Here is a 16969-nt window from a genome sequence, read left to right on the forward strand (position 1 = left end):
CCCAAAAGCTTAACTCCCTTGCTAGGTCTACCAATATCCGGGGGGAAAACACCTACCTCCAAACTGCATGGATTGATAGTGTCCAAAAAACCTCGGTCTTCTTAATATTAAGGTGAAGACCTCTACCTGGTCCTTAAGACTCAATAATGTTCAAAGCTCGAGCAACCTCCATAGTATCTCCAATGATAGTGCCATCATCCAGGTACCAGGCGTGCAAATCAAGCTTGCAACGAGAAGAAATGGACTTCACAAGGGGATGGAGTACCAAAGAAAAAAAAGGGACCAAGAGGATCACCTTGTTGAACACCGAGTGCAGAAGACAAGATGTATTGATCATAGTACAGTTTAGCAGGCCTAGCATAACAAAATTCTACCCAACGAGAAATACCTGTACAATGAAGCCGAACCTCTTTGATAAGAGAAGACCTTCTCACCATATTGAAGGCATTCGAAAAATCAATAAGTAACATTGACATATTATCCGAGTGACCTTTCAACTCCAGCAAACTGTTGACAGAATGAAGTATACTCTCTCCCCCCACCAGCACTCCAACACCAAACTGATGACCACCCAAGTAGGATTGCATATCCTTACCAACTGAGAAGGCGTCCACCTTAGAGACCAAGAGGCGCCAAATAGTACCAACTACTATTGTCCTAAGACCACCCCCCGGATTGAGTAAAGGTGTAAGGGGTGCACTTGCGATGAGCTCACCTAAAACCTTAGGGCACTTACCTGCCAACCAAAGGTTGACAACCCCAGTAATCGAAGCCGCTAACTCGTCTGCCACAACCGCAGCTGCTCCACTTAAAACGTCGACTAAATGTTGAGCCCGAAAAATATTAAAATATCTAAAGTATACTTTCTCTCTCTTATCTTTCCTCCTCGTGAATCTTTTTTTTGGTTTTTTCTCTCTCCTTTATTTTCTCTACTAATTTCTCTCTCCTGTTAACCTTAATAGATAAAAGTTTTAAAAATAATTATCTCTCAAAATATAAGTCAAAAATTAATAAATTTTATATATTCAGAAATCCCTCGACGATAGCTTTCCAACGAGTACCATTGTCTCTATGTTTCAGAGCTTTTAATTTTTTATCGGTATAATAGTAGTTCATATCCAAGAATGAACACTATTTTATAACATGGGAGTTCATTCTAGTTCTAGCAGTTCATTTCGTAGAATGAACTTGTATACATTAACAATTTATTTTGTAGAATAAACTCATAGTAATTGTTTAATTTGAAGAATGGAGTCACAGTGGTAGTTCATTATTATAGTTCATATTGAAGAATGAACTCGTGATAGATGTTCTTAATTTCGAATGAACTCATAATAGTTGTTCATATTGTAGGATTGATAATTCATGTTGTAAAATGAACTCGTAATAGTAATTAAGAATGGTAGTTCATATTGTAGAATGAACTCGTAATTGTTGTTCATTATGGTAGTTTATTTTATAAAATGAACTCGTAAACGGTAGTTCATATTGTAGAATGAACCCGTAATAGGTGTTCATATTTGTATAATGAACTTGTAATATAGTTCATTATACCAGTTCATTTTGTAGAATGAAGTCGTATGGTAGTTCATTTTGTAGAATGAACTTGTATGTTATTTAATCCAAAGAGTTCACTTTTTGGAATGAACTAACTAGCATGATAGTTCATTAAAGTAGTTGATTTTGTAGAATGAACTCGTATAATAGTTCATTAAAGTAGTTCATTTTGCAGAATGGACTCGTATAATAGTTCATTTTATAGCTAAAAAATAAGAAAAAAATTAAAATCTCCGAAATATAGCGACAAAGGTATTCGTTGGAAATCTATCGTTGAGGGCTTTCCGAATATATAAAATTTATCATTTTTGGACATATGGTTCAAAAGATATTTAAGTTTTAAGTTTTTATTCATTTATTTTTATTAAGAGAGAGAAAAAAGAGAAAAAATGGTATTTTTTGACACTATCAAAGGACGGTGACATCATTGATGACATCATCCCGCGTGAGTATTGTTCATCCTAGGATCAAACAATAATTTTTTTGGACCAAACAACAATATATATTTTTAAAAAGGACCAAACAGACAGTTGACTGGGTCAACTGGACCAAACTAACTCTAATATATTATTCTTAGGACCAATTGGTATTTGTATTTCCTACATACTTAAAATACCAGGAGTAGTTGTCAGGTTCGGCTGCCCAATAATTTGGATTATGAGCCTAAACTTATGACATCTTTGGTAAAATCATTAATAAAATTACTTTCTACAAATTTAAATGAATCACATGTTTTTACATAATGAAAAAGCTCATATATATGTGTAGTTGCTAAGTTCTAACAACCACACCCACTCGAATCGAACACCTAGGATTAAGATCTACTCAACAAAGAAGAAATGAAGTGCATCAAAGTAAATATGGAGACAAGGGTTTTTTATGTGGTTCGTCCATTAATGAAGCCTACGTCCACGGTGTTTCACTATGATCGGAGGTGTTACAAAATCGGTGTTACATACAAACTCCATTGAAGGGATTGAAGTTCTTGTTGAGCTCTCGGTTGTGGAGGAAGAAGAAGAAGCCCCCCTAAAAACATATCTCTCTTTCCCTTATAAAGGGTTAGGGATTTACACGAGTTACAATAATGCCCTTAGGCTGACTAGTTAGGATAAGAGCTAGTTAGGATAAGGGCTAGCAAGGTCTTATTTCCTACAAACAATTGTATCTAATTAAGCTACTTCTACCTACATCTCTCGACACGTGTCCGTTACATATTTTTGCTCCTTCATTTATGGCCCTTTTCTTAAGGTTTTATCGGAGAGCAATCCTTAAGAAAATCCTTCGGATCTTGCGTTTGCGCTGTGGTTGATGTTTTGCATTTGATACTTTTGCTCTTGCTTCGGGTCTTGGCTTGATGATGATTCTCTGTGCGTTATCCAGGCAAGTTGATACTGGACTATCAATTTGTAGCCACTTGGGCTTTTCGTTGTGCTGCCAGTTGTCAAAATCAGGGCTTCTTGGTAGCATACGTCCCGACTAGGTGTTTCACTGTCCTCGGTTCCGATCTTGTTATACTTCCCGATGGGTTCCTATTTTTCAACTGCACCCGATGTCATGTACTTATTTCCTCTTTACTCGGCTCTGGCTTTTCTCGATATTACAGACGAGTTTAAATCGTGCTGTTATAGATGATTGGCTCGGATTCAAGTGTCTCGTCCTGTAAGAATTATCGCGTCTCTCTTCTAGGTTTTGAATGGCTTCCTTTTCCGATACGAGTTTGGTGGTGTTAGCCTCTGTTGTGTGTTCTTTGTTGGAGAGAGTTGATGACTTGGTGGTGCGTCGGATGTACTTTGTAGTGGGTTTTTAAGAGCACATTAAGTTGTGAAATAATATATGAGAGTCTATATTTAGGAGATATGCACATTAAGTTGTGAGAGTTATATTAGGAAAGTGTCTATGTTTAGAGTTTGATCTTAGTTAGGAAAGTACCTTGAGTGGTCGTCAAGTTTGTGAACAATATAAATAGGTTGTTGAGCCATGAAAGTTGACACACCGAATTATTATCAATGTAGTCTTTTATGCTTCCGCGTTTATGCTCTCCTCTCTCTTGCTCGATCCTTAACATGGTATCAGAGCAAGGTGAGAGGGAGAGAGGAGAGGAAGAGCAAAATCAGATGAGCTTTTCGGAAAGAGTTTACAAAGGTGCAATAAGAAAAAAAAAAAAAAAACGCAAGGTTTACTACCGCCTAGGTTACTTTCCGTGACTTGTTGTCTGTCTCGTAAGGGTATTGAAAGAAAAGAAAGATTTGAAGCAAGGTGAGCATGAAGTTTACGGAGGAAAAATACCAGATAAAGAAGAAATAAATCTCTTATGATTTTAGGTTTAGAAAAAGAGATGCTTCCTTCGACTGTGGTTGATTTGGGAAATAGGAATTGAAGTTTGGGTTTGAACGGAGAAGACATGAACAGAAGGATTTGACTTCTGCCGTTGATTTTGATGATTGATGGCTGAAGTATGAAAGTTTTTAATATTTGTGATTGATTAGAAAGCATGGGTTATGATTAATGGAAGAGAATACATAGAAGAAGATGGAAGGCAGTGGTTGTTTATCTGCAGCGATGATGATGCCACTGTCATCGGAGATTCATGGTGGTGATTGATTATCGACAATGGAGTCGAGAGGTTATGATGTTGTCATTGTTGGCAGTGAAGATGATGATCTGCTGCTATTTTTAAAAGATGAAGATGGAATAAAAAGCTCATGGTAGGACAGAGATGGTTGGCAGTAGATATCGCGTTTAAAAAAAAAAAAGTTAGGGTTCTGACGTGAATCGAAGTTAATAAGGAAACATGGGTTGATTGAACTATTTTTAGAAGTCAACATAAAAAGGAAGTTCGGTACGTGAGATTCAAACTCGTGAAGGAGCTTGGAAGTGAATGGCTGATGAAGGTTCGCTGTAATCGGCCATGGAGTTGGTACTCATTAGACGAGATGTAGAAGTTCGAGTAGGAAAACAGGGAAGCTTGAGTTCAAGTTTGGACAAAGAAGCAGTTGGTTGATTCTGCTGATGATACAGAAGCGTGACTGAATAATTGTCACAGTTGGACAGAAGTGTTAGTCGGAAATAATAACAGAATGGGTGTTAGAAAGGTTAATGTCACAGTTGCGAGAACTGGTACGAACAATAGTGTGATTGAAGGACAGTTAAATGTTATTGAAGAATTGTTACAAAGATGTAACAGAAGAAACATTCACAGTTAGCGACAGTAACAAAAATGTGATAACAGTGGAAAAATGTGACAGTTTTCTGGAAGAGACGTTGCAGAAAGCAGTTTTTGGTGAAGGTAAAGAAGTTATAGGGTAAGTGGTTGTTTCAAAGGGTTAAGTCATGAATTCGAAATCAATGAGGATGGAGGATCAAATCTTGTATTGCAGTCAAGAAGGATTGGTACAGTTTGATGGCGGATCAAAGGTATTTCAGTAAAAAGGACTGGTACGGTTTGATTAAATTGACTAGAATTTAGAAACTTAGAATGACAAGGTAAGTTGAGTGGTTATGCTTCAGCTTAAGGGAGAATTTGTGGCAGAAACATGGTGATTGAAGAGTTTGTGGCAGAAACTTGGAAGTCTTACAAAGTGTGGTAGACTTTGTGTTAGTTATTGCTTGTGGCAGAAGCGTAACAAGAGAAAGATTGTGAGAGAATCTTAAAAAAAGAAGTGTGAAGGTTTCGCAACAAAAGCGTGACTTGAACAAGAGAAGAAGAATCAACATTCATGTTGTGAAGAAAAAAAAAAAAAGAAAAAACAATAACCAAGAGGTGATGAGAAAAAGAACAACAATAGTAGGACCGAAATGTCCTTAAACTACAAAGAGGACCGAAATGTCCTTAAACTATGAAGGGGACCGGAATGTCCTTAAACTTCCGAAGAGGACCGTAATGTCCTAAAACTATGATTGGGACCGTAATGTCCTAAAACTTCCGAAGGGGACCGAGATGTCCTAAAACTATGAAGATGGGAACGAGATGTCCTAAAACTACGAAGGGGACCGAGATGTCCTAAAACTACGAAGATGGGACCGAAATGTCCAAAAACTACGAAGGGGACCGAAACGTCCTTAAACTACGATCTGAAGATTTTTTTTTCACAAAAGTGTTGAAAAAAAAAAGACGAAAACTGAAGTTAAATTTCTTTTGTCCAAGATGGGCATTCGTGATCTACATGCTCCATCTTGAGGGAGGATATTAGAAAATAATATATGAGAGTCTATATTTAGGAGATATGCACATTAAGTTGTGAGAGTTATATTAGGAAAGTATCTATGTTTAGAGTTTGATCTTAGTTAGGAAAGTACCTTGAGTGGTCGTCAAGTTTGTGAACAATATAAATAGGCTGTTGAGCCATGAAAGTTGACACACCGAATTATTATCAATGTAGTCTTTTATGTTTCCGCGTTTATGCTCTCCTCTCTCTTGCTCGATCCTTAACAGTTTTTCGGATTTACATCGTTGCTGAAGGAACCGAGCAGAAGAATACAAAATGCGTCTACAGTATGCATACTTTCCCCTATTCTTATGGGAAGTTTCAAAGCAACTCTTGGTTCAAAGGTTGCTGACTGTTGTCGTCCTGTCATGGCATTCCGGTAGATCTACTGTCATCGGGTTTTACTGTCTAGTATTAGCTAACAGTTGTGAACTAGACCGTGACCTCTGCCCCGAACTATCAATCTCCCTTGGTCATTGCTGCTCGCTTCGAGTTGGATTTCTAGTCTTTTGTCCGAAGTATAGGTAGCATTCCCGAACTGACTAGGCCCCTGAAAATCGTGACATGCACTCATCGTGTGTTTCTCCTTGGTGGTCAATGCTCGAGATTTTCCTGGTTCAGTTGGCATCAGTTCTTGACGAATCGCAGTTGAAGCTCTTTAGACGAATACGAGTACCTGCTGCTCATGGGGAAGAGTGGTAATTGCAGATATTCTCCCAAATATTTTAAATTGAAGTACAAGATTCTACCATGTCTTGCAAGTTTAAACATTTCAGAGACTGCCCGATGCCGATTGTAAGGATGTTAAAAGACAGCCTTAGGTCTGTCACTTAATCTGTGTTATCCGAATTCAATAATCTAGCATGCTTTCACAAAGATAGATCCAGAGAACACATTCAATGCGCAGCACAATTTTGAAAAAATCTATAGTTTTAGCGCCTTGTTAGGGGCTTGCTGGTTTCGACCATTTTGTAGTGAGTTTACGTTATGCCCCTAAAGGTTCACGTTTATTCTTAATACGATACATAAGGTCTTCCATATGAAGCATTTCTATGGTCAAGCTCGCTACCATGCAACTGTAAGGAAGTAAATGATCATTCCACTTCTTGCAATGTTATTCATTAAGCATGCTCGCGATGATATTTTTGTTCCAAAGTAAAAGGGCATAAGCAAGTTATTCAAGTTATCTACATGGCCTGTTAAACTGTTGAATGTCTAGGTTCACCACAGCCATTCTAATTATGCAAATGAACAACCAGTGAAATGCACAATAGGGAAATTTCCCGTGATAAATGGTACTTAGCTGTCTTGCTAATCGGCTGACGGTCTTAGCATCCTCGGCTTGCTTCAAACGATGAGGGTGTTCTCGTGCCATTCCTCCAAGGCATTTTTCTTGCGTCAGTCTTGTAATTGTCTGATTTTTTTTGAAGGGACTTCACAAAGGAATGCAATCTTCTTTATCCTAGTGCGCGTACTTGCCCCTATTCGTTTGTGTAGTCTCGAGACGACAATCATGCCCCAGACATGTGGTATGAGAAACTTAAGCTCCGATACAGTCAGTGAGCTTGTCATGGTTACATTCAAGAGCTACAAGAAACACATGATGGATTTCGAAAGGATGATCAGTTAGAGATTGTAGAGTTGCCAATACTGAACTGAGACGTGTACCATTTTGCTAAAACAACTGGCAGCTTGAGAGATAAGGGATACTTAGCTTATATTTTCGGCGGTAAGTTTTGGCTTTGCAAGGGACTGAAGTCCAGACATTTGAGCACACTGTTCCGCCATGGTTTTCAATGTTGTGAAAAGACTAGCTGTAGGTTGTACTCGTACATTACTCGCCTCCTAGATGGATTGTATAGTTGTTTGTGACCTTGTTTGCTGCCAGTGATGTCGACACGGTACGGTTCGTCGCTGCAACTCTTTGTTTGATTTATGAACTTGGGAGATTCCGTGATGTCGTTGCCTCCTTTATTTGGTTTGTGGTCTCGGACCGTAGCTTTTGCTGTTGGCAATTCTCGACCAAGACAATTATTCTTCCTAGCTTTCGTGCCCCTGTATGTAGCAATTATTCAAATAAAAACACGTTATCATTCACATGCTTATCCGACTTTCAAATATTCATTGCATCAGTTGTACTTTCCCACGAGTTTCCATGGTAAATGCCACTAGACAATGTCTAAAATTGAAGGCGAAGAGGTAAGAAAGCTTTCATATTGAAGTTTCCCTATTGAGGTTGTTTGTTCACGAGCTGAAAGATGTGTACAAAACTTCTGATGATTCACCCATGTGCTTAGAAGTAGCCTCTGCTACTGACGACTTATAAAACCCGTGTACGTATTTTGTTCAAGTCTCACACACTGATGACTCGACAGATCCGTCGTCCCCATTGTGTTGCCCCTTTCATGTATAACCGCTCGTAGTCTTAGCATACATATTTTCCTGCAATACTAATCATTTCAGAGTAGGCATTAATTAATATTCCATATCTGTCGAACACACTCAACAGGGAGGGTCATAGGGCCCAATGCCATGTCCCGATTGAGGTATCTCATCACCGTCGTTTTGATCTAGTGGAAGGGATTCGGTCATCCCTAAGTTCTATAGCTCGATATCCTGGGTTCCATCAAACGACTATCCCGGATCAAGTGAGTTACCAAGTACTCATGCCTTGATAATTGATCACACTTGCGACGGTAGTAATGTTGTATGCTCGACTATCAAGTACTCATTCCTTGATAATCTGTTACTGGTTTCCAACCACCAGAACCCTTAGGCTACCTCGGCACTTGCACACTGCCACTGCCCCGAGTACCGAATAGCCAGTCGACTGTAAGTCACCTCGGCACTTCCACACTGGCATTGCCCCGAGTACGAATGACAATTCGAGTGTAAGTCACCTCGGTACTTCCACATTGGCATTGCCCCGAGTTCGAATGACCATTCAAGTGTAAGTCACCTCGGCACTTCCACACTGGCGTCGCCCCGAGTACGAATGACCATTAGTCGTTCATGTCATATTTCCTACCCCTCACGGTTTTAAAGAAATAAATGACAAGTTAGATCACCTCGGATCATTCCGTTTGATGACCCGAGTATGAATGACCTGTGTGTTACAGTACACTAACAACCTAAGGCATCCCCCAGGTTATTATTTACCAAAGTCTGCGTAGTCTAAGTTGGAGTCAGAAGTCTTAGACCATCCCGGGCCATTCTGTTTGATGGCCCGAGTACGAATGGTATATCACTGCGTTTGTCATATCATCGCCTTACCGTTGTACGTTTCATGTAATATATTATGTTCCAAGGATATTCAATTTCAGTCCCGCTTGGTTGCCATAACTTGCAAGTCCTTTCATTTAGTCGGTTGTTGTTGCGAGAGAATCAATTTCATACCGATGATGCCCGAGATGATTCACTGTCCACAGATCGAGGGTGCGTCCAAGTCATTGCATGTTGGCCCTAACTGAGTCGCTCCCAATTCATCAAAACGGAAAGTAAGTAGTCGCGAGTGGGTTCTGAAATAAACGGATGCCTTATATAACTGGTCTTTGGCGTTTCTGGTCCGAAGTAGCTGAGTACTGAACGTAGTTGGCATAGCCTTGTGGTTCAAGTGATTATCTTCGGAACAACCTTTGCTCCTTGTCCGTTCTGCGTCACACGCTAGAGGAATATCTCAGTCATACATTGCTCCAAGTATCGCCGAATCTCCCACGCTTGTAGACCAATTAGGAAGAGAAGTGATTGCTGCTATTTCGGTTCACCACCATTCCAATATCGATGCTCACCATCATGTCGCCGTCGTATCTCGCCCGATTAACCTCAAAGGTCCTTTTTAATGTGACGTCCACGACTGATTGATACATCTCGGTGAAGTTGGGTTGACTGCTGTGACGAAATTGTTCGAAGCGGTTGTTTCAGTCTGTTGACCATCATCATTTTGATTGGGTGTTGTGCGATCCGATTTGTTCGGGTTATACAGATCACGTCTCGGCTGAAACTTTCCCCTATCACTTCATACATCCAATAGGCATTCAATTAAGCTCTTGGATTCTTAATTCCTGGCTGCTAGAAATAAAGCAATTCATACCATGATACTAAATAACAAGAATCCATTTTATCTTAATATCCATGTCGGTGCAGAAAATTTTCATAATCTCATGTGGGTAGCGGATGTATTTCGTTCTTCTTGACTTAGCTAGGGTCTGCTAAGGGTTTTTGCAGTAGATATCGTCCAACGTATTAGCTAGTAAAGGTCAAAGAAAAGAGTGCAAGGATACGCCCCCTTCTTTTGGTGTTGCTCGTAGCAAGCTGGAATCGACGATGTGATCAGTTCGAGTTGGTTGCTATCCCGATGATCATTCGCAATGAGGAAGTGTTCACTGCAAGGACCCGAAACTGATTGTATATGACCCGATACGAACTGACACGAGTAGGCGCAGCAGCTGGTACATTGATTTGTCCCGAGATGACTGATAGTTGTTAATAGTCCGACTGGCATACCCGAATGAATTTCACAGACTCAAGCAAACTGGATCATTCTATCGTGCCTCCATTGTGCAGATTCTCTAAGCAATCAGGGTCTTCTCATTTGGACTTTCGAGCTTCATGTGGATTCAGAAATGTAAGTAACTGCGGGGAGAATCTAAGAAGGAAGAGTTATATAGTCCGATAGTTCATTTTCATAAAGATAGTTCCATATGTAGATCTGATTTCACAGAACACAACAAGATGTTTCAATTCACAACCTACAAGTACGAACACGGTTTATGGGATAACTGCTCAGTTCAAACATGATATGGGTGTATCTGGGTGTATCGATTGTAGCCAATCTTAGCAGAATTTCATCGTTATGATCTACCTACTAACAATGCAACGTTAAAATTGGTACCGAAAATCATGATGAACCCAGGAATTGCGGGTGCTAGTCTAAAAATGTAATGCACGAAAAGCCTCGTAGATGATAGGGATCATAAGGTAGCATTTCAAGTGTCAAACGAATCATGTTAGGCAACATTTACGGTAACGTGCAAGCGTATGTTAAAAGTAGGTATGTCGTGTGTTTCCTATCTCATTTAAACAAGCAGTATGCTAACAGAGTTCTTGAATGCTTAACAATAATATAGTGAGTTTCTTCCAGAATTTTTAAGTTCACTTCAATGAATTCTCATGGCCTGTGCACATTTGTTGAGTATGTCATGTATGCAATAAGCAAAAGGAATAACAAATGAGTCCATGTCATCGCCTGAGGCTCGTGCTCACGCTTCCAGTACCATTTTCTTCTTAGTTGATGCTCGGCATTGAATTTACGCACCTGCAACTTTCTTATCAGGTAAGCTATGGGTGTAAAGATTGAATGACCCTTTTACATGTCATTGCTATAGGTGCCCTGGTTGAGATATAAATTTCAGACTATTGGAATTTCATGATAAGCAGTGCGTTCAAGTAAATTGACACTGTAGATAAGAATTAAGCCTTTCGACAATGTAAACGGCTATTGTGATAGTCTAACTATAAATGATTACAATGACAATCCCAAAATTTGTACTGGTCCCATTAAGGAGTCACATGCAATTTCTAATCCGATTATGTCGTAACAAACAATAGTGGACAAACATGGATCTAACAGTATGGATCTTATCAGTAAATGGTCTCTTCTGAAACTATAAGGTGAGACATCACCTTTTCCCCAAAACATCTCCCATATTTCTTATTCAGCACCATTTCACGATGACTAGACATTAAGTCAAGATTAAAAACTTGTAATATACTACAAGTAGCAAAAATAATTTACATTTGTACCACAGATTCACTTTCTCAAATATTGGAACACGACTATTCATGTTTTCTTAGGTAGGTTGCATTTGGCTAAGCCAATAGCTCTTTTACCAGACTTATACGAAGAGGATCTTAAAAGAATTCATCGTTCGAAACCATAACTTGTAAAATCAGAGATAAGGGATTAAGAATATTCCCTGTTATAGGCGAGTGTCCAGGCAGATTCATCTTGAACGAGCCGACTCCATATTCCTGAGCCGAGTTTCCAAAGCGAGTCAAGTGTAGTCTTCCCGAGTTGGTCTGAAGTGACTGCCTTGTCCAATATGGTTCATCTCTCCCGATGTAAAATGAACTGACCCGAGCTACGCTTTGCAAACAAATGAACTGGACGATGTAGTTAGCTCCGATCTGTTGCCTGGTTTCTGGCCCGATTTGACTTGGCACGAGATGATTTTGATCAGAGTAAGTTAACTGACTCGCCCCAATATGGAATTCCAAGAAGCTGAGTTGTTGTAATTCCCGTTGATGCCATGAACAGAGACTTGGTTGAGTTGGTCGTTGATTGGAGATTCACTAATGAACCCAGAGATGGCCAGATTTGTACCCATCCGAGGTGGTAACCTACGATGCTAAGAGGCCGATATTGGTTAAGTCTGTGATGGTTCGTCGAGGTGCAAATTGATGAGAGGATGGCAGAGTCAAAACACAAGCTCCATACTGTAAGAACTAGCAGGCGAGTCTAGTGTACTGGCAAGATTGCGACACTTGAACAAATTGACAAGAGCTTGGTCCGGCGGTGGCAGTTTGTCCCGTGTCTTTCTTCTTAGAAATTCAGTTGATGAAGCCCGATTAAATTACAAGGTTTTCATGGATTTTACTATCCTTCAGCTCCCGGTGGTGAATGTATTCCACATCTCGGCTAAGAAAGTCAGCTGTGATATTCTCCCTCTAGCGCCAGCATCATATATCATTCCCATTATCACTGCAGCAACAAATTAGTTCAGTGAATAGCCAAGATCTATCGTTCAGGACAGAAAAAGACACAAGCAGAAAAATCCCCAAATCAACTACAGATTCCATTATTCAACGTTTTCAAAATAGCTTAGTTGGGTTTGTAAAACAAGATTCGGTGATAGCAAATCTCCCATTAAATAAGAAATCGAGTGAAAGTTTTGAAGGAAAATCCAATTTTTGCTCAAGAACAAGCCCTAGATTTCATAAAATGTCTTTTGAAATTTTTTAACTTGAAACTTTCAAATCTCAATGTTTAAGGACAACATCAGAGAGGAGATAAGGCAGAAGATTGGTCCTATTTCAATTTGTTCCTCGCTGAAGTTCGATTTTGTTGAAGTTTTCTCCACTCTCGTCTCTGGTTTTTCACGCAGAAATCCTTATCTTTTCTCCTCAGTTATGTCGCTTCACTGGAATTACTTCAAAACCAAAAGTTGTAGAAGACTCTCAGTCCCCTTAGTCGGCGCCAGAATGTAGTTGCTAAGATCTAACAACCACACCCACTCGAATCGAACACCTAGGATTAAGATCTACTCAACAAAGAAGAAATGAAGTGCATCAAAGTAAATATGGAGACAAGGGTTTTTTACATGGTTTGGCCATTAATGAAGCCTACGTCCACGGTGTTTCACTATGATCGGAGGTGTTACAAAATCGGTGTTACATACAAACTCCATTAAAGGGGTTGGAATTCTTGTTGAGCTCTCGGTTGTGTAGGAAGAAAAAAAAAAGCCCCCTACAAACATATCTCTCTTTCCCTTATAAAGGATTAGGGATCTATACGAGTTACAATAATGCCCTTAGAGCTGACTAGTTAGGAAAGAGCTAGTTAGGATAAGGGCTAGCAAGGTCTTATTTCCTACAAACAATTGTATCTAATTAGCTACTTCTACCTACATCTCTGGACACGTGTCCGTTACATATTTTTGTTCCTACAATATGTAATTAGAGTCCCATGCAGTAGTTGAGAAACTCCTTTACAGAAGCGGTATTGAGCGTCGTATTCGAAATGGTTTCTCTTCCATCTTCGTAATTTCGTAATTGAAGAGTTCATGGATTCTGCACGACACGTCCGGTCGATGCTGATGGAAGTCGATGAGAAAGTAGTTATATTGATGAGGAAACTTTTATTTTGTGCATATGTCATCCTCAATTTGAATCTCAATGTGAAGAGCACAGTTGGAGGGAAGAGAAGGTCTGGTACCTTACGCTTGTATAGATCCAGGTTATTCCGTTGAAGCTCTTGCCAGGACAGATCTCATCTTCATGCAATCAGATCGTCGTATTTCCTACTGTAATCGAAAGACGGGGGAATTCCTGTCCTATAAGATACCAACTCCGCTCCGCGACCACCACTTTGGGCGGGGAAGGATGATGCAGTTGCAGTAACGATAAGATCTTGCAGAGCGGTCCTGACTGGAATCCATCAGCCCCTAACGATAAGATCTTGCAGGGCGGGGAAGGATGATGCAGTTGCAGTAACGATAAGATCTTGCAGAGCGGTCCTGACTGGAATTCCACATCTTATGCTTCTGTAGGACCCTATATAGAGCTACCATTTTATTTTTTCAAACTTTTGGTCATCATTTATGAAATGCCATTTTGTTTTCACGTTTCTATCATGGTAAAAAATAAGAATGCCGTTCTGTTTTCTGGATTAAACAGCAGAGATATATGGAATTCTAAGATTACATATAGAGATTGTGGCTTGGTAAAGCAATCAAAAACCGTTATGGTTCAGATTCAGAAGAAGTTGAGACTTCTCTGTCAGATGAGCCAGCTCCAGTTTACAAAATCAGAAAGCAAAATAAAATAAAATAAAAATGGAGATGCAGGGTATCGAACACTGTACCTCTCGCATGCAAAGCGAGCGCTCTACCATTTGAGCTACATCCCCATAGTTGTTCATATATATCAGCCAATTGATAACTCTCAGTAGGTCTTCATACACACATTGAATTGAGAAGCAAATTTAAACTTGCTCCTTCGAAGAAATCGAACAGTGAAGATGTGGAAATTTCATGATTATAATAAAGAGAATGGAACATCTACTGCTGGTAGTGAAAAAGACTGGACTGAAGTGAATGTCAGACTGACTACCTTCTTATGTGTCTTTGGGTATGCCTGTTTACTTTCACTCAATTGCTGGAAAAGACCAGCTGATCTTAGAAACCTATAATCCACCACCTAGCACGTATCAACATATATGGTGGTTTCCAGAGGAATGTAAAATTTGCCAGGTTTTATTCTTACAACCTGATAAACAAAACTTCCTGGGAGTTCAAAATCAAAGGAATTTCCTGCATTCTGCAGAACTGGATGTTCAACTTCGGTAGTAAGTCGAATCTTCTGCCTGTTCAGAAGAAACTGCAACACTAGTGAGCTGAGCCTACAATCAACTTTCCATACTTTATTCGCCTGTAAAATCAGCTGCTTTTTGCTTGTTTGAGACATCATATGCAAACTCTGAAATGTAAGACATGTATGATGGTTGCAACTTACTTTTCCATGGGCAACTGATTCTCTGTGTTCTTCATCATTTACATGAACTATGAGTGTAACTTGGGGGAATCTTATTATAAATAATGAGATTTTATGTGAAACCTCAGAAGAAATAGAGCACATATATTTTTATTTATTTGAAACTGGAACTTTATTAGAAAAACTGGAGGGTTCTGCAGATTTATTGTATTCTAAAATTACATCGCATCTTATATTATGTTTCATACTTCATGTGGCTTCAGGTACGAGCTGCTGGAGGTGTGCCTTTGGGACAGCATTCCATACAAGTAAGTGTCTCCATAGGAATATCACACACAGTAAATTTGCAGCACAACTTGCAGTACTTCTTGATTAGTTTTACACAGTCTGTTCATATTACGCAACACCAATTTTTTAGACAAGAATAATCTAGCTAGAAACAACCATTGATGAGTAGGTAGAGATATGATTCATAATCTAGCTACCAATCTAATAAAACCGAGTTGTACTAGAGGACATGAGTATTTACAAAGGTAGAGTTATGATTCCATCCATATCTTCCTACTACCCTAATTTTCCTACCATACTAGTATCTTGCTGCTAAGCAAAAACAAAACAACTCAAACTACGAACCCATCTATTACCTTACCGACCTGCATACAGTTCATTTCAAAAGCGAATCAAGATGTTGCCGTGACCTCTTCATGAAACACGCGAGCGAGTAATCAAATAATGGGGATCCTGGTTGAAGTTTACAAATGCGTTTAATCCCCATCTGTTCCGTACACCTAGCATTTGGACCTTCTAACCAACCAACCATAAATATACAAGAACAACTCTCTTCTCCACCTTTGCGCGTGTGAGGTTCACGTTCTATCTGTTGTTGTTAACACCATATAATATCAACATTCAACAAAGTCAGATTGGCTGGCAATAGTATTTCCTAGGTGTATTATGTATGTAGTGTTTTCTGTCCACTCAACACCAGAATCTAACAACCCTGAATTTAAGCATATATGGAGGAGATAAAAAGAATTTGCACTAAAACAACTCAAATAAGAATCAGCCACTGTGTCAACCCGCCGATTCAACAACTCACGTAATGGAATCTACTGATCAACGGAGTCAGAGAAAACATTCAACTGAAAGTAAAACCCTGAATCAAAACATGAATTGCCATTATCACATAAACAAGCAATGAATCAGTCACAACTCACTCACCGATTCAATAACATTCACAAACTCTCACCACCACCCATAAACCCTATAACTTAAACCACATATACATACAGTACAACAAAATCGAAAGAATTTAAAGCTCACAATGAATCAGTCACGAAGTCAACTCACCGATTCAATAACACCATTGTAGAACTTGTGATCATCTTCACCTTCTTCAAGTACAGCACAGACATCCGATCCACGTCTCAAATCATAACACTCTCCATCCTGTACCTGAAGACAAGCTGGACGGAACCTGTTCAAAAACTGATCCAACTCATTCACTGTTTTGAAATCCTTGACATTGAACTTCTCATCATCTTCTTCACCAAACCCAGAGAATTTCACAGTTAGAAGGGTGTTTTGCTTGCTTAGAACAAGTCTATCTACTGTGTACCAAGCATCATCTTTGATTGAGCGGAAATCTAAAAGTGGCTTTTGAATCTTTTGACTGGTTTTTCCCATTTTTGGGTTTTTTTTGAAATCCCTAAAAATTTCTTCTGCATAGAAGAAAGACCAGAGAGGGTAAAAAGTAATGAAATGATGGAAGAGTGGAGCAGAAGATGATAGTAGTACTTAAGACAGGTGTATACAGCAGCACGCTTCAGACAAGACAAATGTCCGCATAAGAATATAATACTCTTAACCTGCACCACTATACTTGGTATCCTACACCGCATCACAACACTGATTTGATACTATGACTTGTGAGAAAA

General features: G+C 39.3%; 1 protein-coding gene and 1 non-coding gene across 3 annotated transcripts; both read right to left on the minus strand.

Annotated features, from left to right (window-relative positions):
- Positions 1 to 14375: 14375 nt before the first annotated feature.
- Positions 14376 to 14448, minus strand: TRNAA-UGC. The gene has a single exon. It is a non-coding gene; the product is annotated as a tRNA-Ala (tRNA).
- Positions 14449 to 15203: 755 nt separating this feature from the next.
- LOC113333980 lies at positions 15204 to 16959 on the minus strand. Of its 2 annotated transcripts, none has more exons than XM_026580331.1 (2): positions 16383 to 16959; positions 15204 to 15909 (listed from the first exon to the last, which is right to left on the minus strand). In XM_026580331.1, exons 1-2 carry the CDS (start codon positions 16716 to 16718, stop codon positions 15697 to 15699), a joined length of 549 nt encoding a protein of 182 aa, XP_026436116.1. In that variant the 5' UTR covers positions 16719 to 16959; the 3' UTR covers positions 15204 to 15696. The 2 variants fall into 2 exon arrangements, with proteins under 2 accessions (XP_026436116.1, XP_026436117.1); XM_026580332.1 differs by having other exon boundaries at positions 15206 to 15419.
- Between the last annotated feature and the right edge of the window lie 10 nt (positions 16960 to 16969).

Source organism: Papaver somniferum, unplaced genomic scaffold (assembly GCF_003573695.1).
Source record: "Papaver somniferum cultivar HN1 unplaced genomic scaffold, ASM357369v1 unplaced-scaffold_135, whole genome shotgun sequence".
NCBI lineage: Eukaryota > Viridiplantae > Streptophyta > Magnoliopsida > Ranunculales > Papaveraceae > Papaver > Papaver somniferum.